This window comes from Glycine soja, chromosome 20 (genome assembly GCF_004193775.1).
Source record: "Glycine soja cultivar W05 chromosome 20, ASM419377v2, whole genome shotgun sequence".
Lineage (NCBI taxonomy): Eukaryota > Viridiplantae > Streptophyta > Magnoliopsida > Fabales > Fabaceae > Glycine > Glycine soja.
The window spans coordinates 36912150-36918149 of NC_041021.1; the positions used below are offsets into that span (position 1 = coordinate 36912150).

General features: G+C 34.2%; 1 protein-coding gene across 1 annotated transcript; it reads left to right on the plus strand.

The window, feature by feature from the left end:
• Window positions 1-3745: 3745 nt before the first annotated feature.
• On the plus strand, window positions 3746-5653 carry LOC114401712. The gene is made up of 2 exons (XM_028364286.1): window positions 3746-4087; window positions 5212-5653. Exons 1-2 carry the CDS (start codon window positions 3833-3835, stop codon window positions 5287-5289), a joined length of 333 nt encoding a protein of 110 aa, XP_028220087.1. The 5' UTR covers window positions 3746-3832; the 3' UTR covers window positions 5290-5653.
• The last annotated feature ends 347 nt before the right edge of the window (window positions 5654-6000 follow it).

A 6000-nucleotide genomic window follows, 5' to 3' on the forward strand; every position in this document is an offset into this window, starting at 1 on the left:
ACAACATATTGTTACCGTTTCAGAACAGCTTGATTTAAAAAAAGTTATATTTTTTCTTCTCTTACTTATCTTCAATTGTAATTTTAGTATTATTTTAAATTTATTTACAAATTTAATCTTCTAGTTAGATTAAATCCTCTAAATGTGGTGATGTCCCAAAGAAACCTTGACAGTCACATGTGTCACATTCTGTGTTACATGTGTCACGTCCTGAATATAAAAAGATACATCTAAGAGTCAATTAATATTTTTTTTTTATTGTCCCATTAGAACATCGTGATATATGATAATTAATATTTTTTTTGACAGTTAATGTTTAAATTTGAGCTTGTGAATCATATATTTATAGGATTTGACATAATTTGAATTAGAGGACTAAATGCGTGAATAAATTTGAAAGAGACTAAAATCAAAATTAGAGATGAATAGAAACTAAAAAGCCTTAAAAAAATCTTAAGGAAAGGATTTTAAAAATAGACTTTATAATTAGAAGCGAGGGAGAGGGAGTACATAACTCATGTGAAAACAGGAGTGCATGTGAATCAATTATTTTTACCCAGTTACAATTTACTCTTTCCTCGTGAGTAGCGTACGGTAATTAATACCCTGAATCAATAAATACCCCACTCTGGTTCCCACCTCTTTACCAGTTACTACCAAAGAAAGAAGATTTGGTGTGATGGCATCTACATTTCGTTGGGGTCCGATGTGGGATCTCTCAACCGTGTCGTCGTGGCCACTGGCGTCGTACATAAGTCCTCGGTGGTCCCCACGGAGGTTGCTAAGGTGGTCGGGGATGATGAGTGTCTCCATTGTTGACGAGTTGGTGTGGAGAGTCGTGACGGCGTTCGAGTCCGTGGCTCTCGTTTCCATGCTCTGCTTCTTCTTCTTGTTCTGTGGCTGCACATTCTGATCTTGTGACTGCACCTTGCCACACCCAATCTTCCTTCCCCTTTTCTCCCATTTTCAATTTTGCTATGCTTCTTTTTTTCGGGAATGTAAAGTTTGCCTGATGCTATTAGAAATAGTAGAACTAGAAAGACAGTGCCTGAACAAGGTTATAGTTTTTCCAGCTATTGTTAATGGTTCTCTCAAAATTCATATCTTTACCTTTCTGGGCTTTCCAATGTTATATCGCGATGCATTTGGCGTTAGCTCTAAATTGAGCGTGTGTTTAAGCTCTTTTATTCTGTGTGTATTTATAGAAAAAGAGTAGAGAAGAAAATGGAATGGAATTTGAATTTGTCCCAATCCTCGTTCCTCAGAATACGAATGTAGTTCCCAACCTTTCTGTTTCAGTGTTAGAACTTAGACGTGCTCACCGGAGAAACCAACATTGTGTTTCGGACGGACGGCGCACGTTAACGTTCAAAGAAAGAATGAAGAATTTGAATTAAAAAAAAAGTGAAAAATAAATGTATTTTAAAATTTTAAGTTGTTTAAAACAAAAGAAATAAGAAAAAAAGTGAAATCTTTTTTATTAAATAAAAAGTGAAAGATAATAATATCTGTATAAAGTACGAGTAATATATATTTATTTTATTTTATTTCAATATGTATTTGAACACTACTATTTAGAATTTAGAATCGGACATTTGACTTAGGCCTGCGGACCATTTGCAACCGGCATGATTTTTGGCATCAATTTCCTTTTAAATTATGAATTTTTTTAGTATAACATGTTTAACCTGCGGGTTAAATAGACTTGACAGTGATAACCTACAAGTTTTTTATGCCTTAATTTAAAAACACCATTTAAAACAAAAAGTTGTCAAAGTTGTAATATAAATTATTTTAGAAAGTGACGTAAAACTAATATTAAAACTACTTTTTATATGTTATTAAAACTACTAAATGTTACTTTTAGTTATTTATGTTTTAATGTTGTTTTGATATATTAAAGTTTAAAAGTCATATTTTAATTAAATATGTTCACAGAAAAAATATGATATATTGGTCAATATTAATAAGATAATAATGTAACATGTTAATTGAAATGATATTATTTAAAATGATTTCAATTTAATCATTTATATTTTCTAATAATTCCAATTAGATATTTTAAGTTTTTTAAAAAGAATTCATATGAATCTATTAAATTTATGAAATGATACATTTTCATCTAGTTACATAAGATATCAAAATAATCTAGTAAATGTAATTAAGAATATTCTACTAAACTTGTCACAAAAATTTTCTCTAAACACTTTAGGAAACACTTTTCATTGTCAATCTACACGTACCTCTGATAGGAAATCATTGAAGAAGGCATTTTAACCATCGTTGGATGATCCTATTACTTGTCATACCATTGGTCTTTACATTAACAAAGAAGAGGACGACAATAAGAATTTGTTGTGGCCTTTAATCTTGTACACAAAAGGCATTTACAGTATACTTTATTTTGCTATTGGAGTCTAGCCATTTAAAGGCATATTTAAGGTTGTGTAAAAGACCTGAATATGGAACTGCTCTTAGTATGAATGATGGTTTGACAGGAGGATGCTATGTTATTTGCAAATGATTCTAAATTCGGGAATCATACCTAACAAGAAAATTATCTTTTTCATGTAATTTTATATTGGTTAGTTGTTATTAGTATTATTATAATTTTGTTTCCAATTAGAATGCTCATTTATTTTTTGGTTAACTCAACGTGAAAGTGATTTTGAAAACATCTACAATAACATTGCCTCATTTAGCTACAGAATGCTATATTGAAAGTCCGGAAAGGAAGTGTATTTTTCGGGATAATTTTGGAAAGAAAAATAAAAAAGGAGTGCATTAGTAAACAGAGGAGGTGGAGTTAGCAATAGCCTTATTTTTTGGGTCCCGACAAATAGTCAAATCGGACACTATTTCCAATTTCCCTCTTTTCTTTTCTTAGACACTCCCCTTTACAATTTATTTTCCCAAAATGTCCTCTTTCTAAAAATAACATACTTGCATCATTCATATTCATAATGTCTTAATCTTTTGTTTATTTTCCTAAACATAATGTAATTCTCTTAACTTCAAATTAGAACACCTGTTCCAGTCCCTTCCACAAAAGCCCACTCCCAAAAATACCATTAACATCAAGTACTTGATAGCAAACACAAAGTGGGGAAGATAGAATTCCAAGAACTAACAATTTCATTAATAATCACTTTATAGTGTTTTTAACAGTATAGGAAAATGCTTTATTCAGCAGGTTGGGTTTTAAGGTTACGTGTCTTGAGGGGAGCAGTCTTGTAGTCCAGAAAATGGTTGTTGTTGTACGAGGTGGCATGCTCAGCTCCGTGTCCAGAAAATGGAGGTGCAAGTTTGATGCTTCAATACTTCAATTTAAGGAGAGAGAAAAATTGGGTCTCTTTAATTTTGTGAAAAGTTTGAGGCTTTGTGCTAAAATCTTGATGGGATTGGATGATTTTTAAGTTAGTGTGTGTGCACTCTAGAGTGTTTGAGGATTCAAAGTAGCAAAGACATGAAACAAAGGAGAACTGGAGAATCATCAGTTTTTTTTTTTTTCAGAATTGTTAAAAGGGAGGGGAGTGTATTTTTTTTAATAGGGGACATTTTTTGAGAACAAATTAAGAAGGAAAGTATCTAAACAAAGAGAGAGTGGAAGTAGCAATTGCTTAAAATCGGCCCTAATCATATATGTTTGGGCCGGTATAGTTAGATACAGTAAACGACAATCAACACGAAAGAAAAAAAAAAAAAACCCAATGATTTATGTACTCGCTAGAACGATGTCGTTTAGTATAAGGCGTAGTTTTGCATACTCCAAAGTCGAAACCCTGCACCTGAAGAGCGAGTGGGAGAGGCAGAAAGAAGAGAAAAAAGGGGAATGGCATGGTTGCAGTTGCAGAGAATCGTGACCAAGGGAGGTGCTAATTTGATCTCACCACTCCCACTTTCACGATTCTTCTCGAAATCTTCTTCCCCCTATGTTGTGAAAGTTGGAATTCCAGAGTTTCTAAACGGGATTGGGAAGGGGGTTGAGTCCCACGTTCCTAAGCTTGAATCCGAAATCGGTGATTTCCAGAAGCTTCTCCTCACTCGCACCCTCAAACTCAAGAAGCTTGGCATTCCTTGCAAACACGTATGTATATATTCTTTATTCCTTACTGATTCTTTATGTTGAATTGTGTCCTGTTTTCTTCCTTAACTCTGCTGGCAAAGTTTTTGTTTAATTCATTGTAACTTTACATTCTGTTTGGTTGGAGGGGAATTGGGGGAAGGGAAAATTTCTGACCTCATATATTGAGGGATTTCATTTCCCCTCCCCTTCCCTACTTTGAATCAAGTAGTACATTAAAGTGAACTTGAATGACGTGAAATTGATCGAAATTGGGGGCTTTGGTGGTAAGATTGTCAAAGGCCTTTAGAAGCTCTTTAGGACTAATAGTGCCGTTTGTGTCATACAAAATAAATTGTTGGACTTATAATAAGCCATTCATGAGTCTTCATTTAACAGTTTAAGCTTGTAAGAGGTTTGGTGTTTGACATAAATTACATATCTGAAAAATCTCTACGACTTTTGAACATGCAGCTTTTCCTGTCCTAGACAAAATTTATTCTTTTCTGAATGCCTGCCACCTTTTCTATAAATTCCCTTTTGCCATTAAGCCATTGAACTGGCGCTAACATGCTAGTAGAAAAGGGTGCACATGTACACCTTGTTAAGTTTAAGTGATTCAGTTTTCTACATCTGTATGTGACTCTGTGTGGACTAGGGTGTTTGATGTACTGATGTACTACTACTGTCATTTCATCCTGGCACATACCTGTGTTTGATACATGATTATATTACTAACATCTTAGATGCCAATGGGCATGTGATTTTTCCATCAATTAAAACAAGGTCAGGCTTTATGAACTTAAATTACCATTTTCTCTAAAGATCAAACATGGGCTATGTTAAATGCCACTGTAACTTGTATCATACATTCGTGTATCCTAGATAAATGTGCACCAGATAAATCATAGGTCTGTTGTTGACTCTAATATTGGAAGTAAAATGACTGTGCCATGGAAGCCACTTCTTGTGACACAGTTCAAGTTTTTCAATCTCAGAACTTGTTGATTGGGACTGAAATGACCTTTTCACTTTTGTTAGGATTGGCATTTTTATACTTATCTTGGATTTTAAGATACACGAAATTTGGCTACAATTTGTCTAGTTCGCTTGTAAACTCTTTCTAACAACTAGTTTTTGCTTTGCAGAGGAAGTTAATATTGAAATACACACACAAGTACAGGCTGGGATTATGGAGGCCACGTGTTGAGTCCATCAATGCCTGATTGGTTTCTAATTAGTAAGTAGTCGCTGTTTGTTAGACCATATTGCAAATGTTTAGCCGCAGCAGAATGAAAAGTTCAGCTCACTGTCTTTTAAGGCCACCCATCTTTTTCATCACATTCATCTCTAGTGGACAAAGTTTGGTTTTTGCACCGGTTATGTACAATGGATTTGTCTTAATTGACAGTTTGTGTTAGTTATTTCATAATTCATATCCCGTGACATCATTGCATGTTATGTAATGTATCAGTTGTTTTTAGCGATAAGAGTATTGAGGGCTTAGGAGTCCGCAATGCTTTCATTTATTTCATTGTAGCTGCGTTTAAATCCAAAGATGCTATTGCAGTTTTTTGCATCCCTTACTAATTGTTCCGTGATTGATCGGATACTGCATGATAAAACTAGACATTACTTATCTAATTTGTGGTTGTCTTGGCAACTTGCAACTTCCTTCTTGAATAATTTTTGGGGGTAATGAATTGAAGGCATTTTTGTTTTGTGCACCCTGTTATTGCATTACGCACTTCCCATTGCATTCCGGAATGGAAAATGCAGGATGTAATAGTGGGAGGACAGGAAACAATAGCCTGAATTGAATTTGTCTTTGGATCTTACTAGCCAACTTTAAAGTTGACCTTATGAGTAGAGTGGGGTATGCGGGTAAACCCTCCCAGCGAAACCCGCATTCTTAACATGCTTGTTATTTTGAGTCC

What these genes read in the sequence shown, in the direction of transcription:
- LOC114401712 (XM_028364286.1), top strand. Translation starts at nt 3,833, where the DNA reads ATGGCATGGTTGCAGTTGCAGAGAATCGTGACCAAGGGAGGTGCTAAT. An exon ending in TTGGCATTCCTTGCAAACAC is followed by an intron (nt 4,088 to 5,211) that starts GTATGTATATAT and finishes TTTGCTTTGCAG; the next exon opens with AGGAAGTTAATATTGAAATA.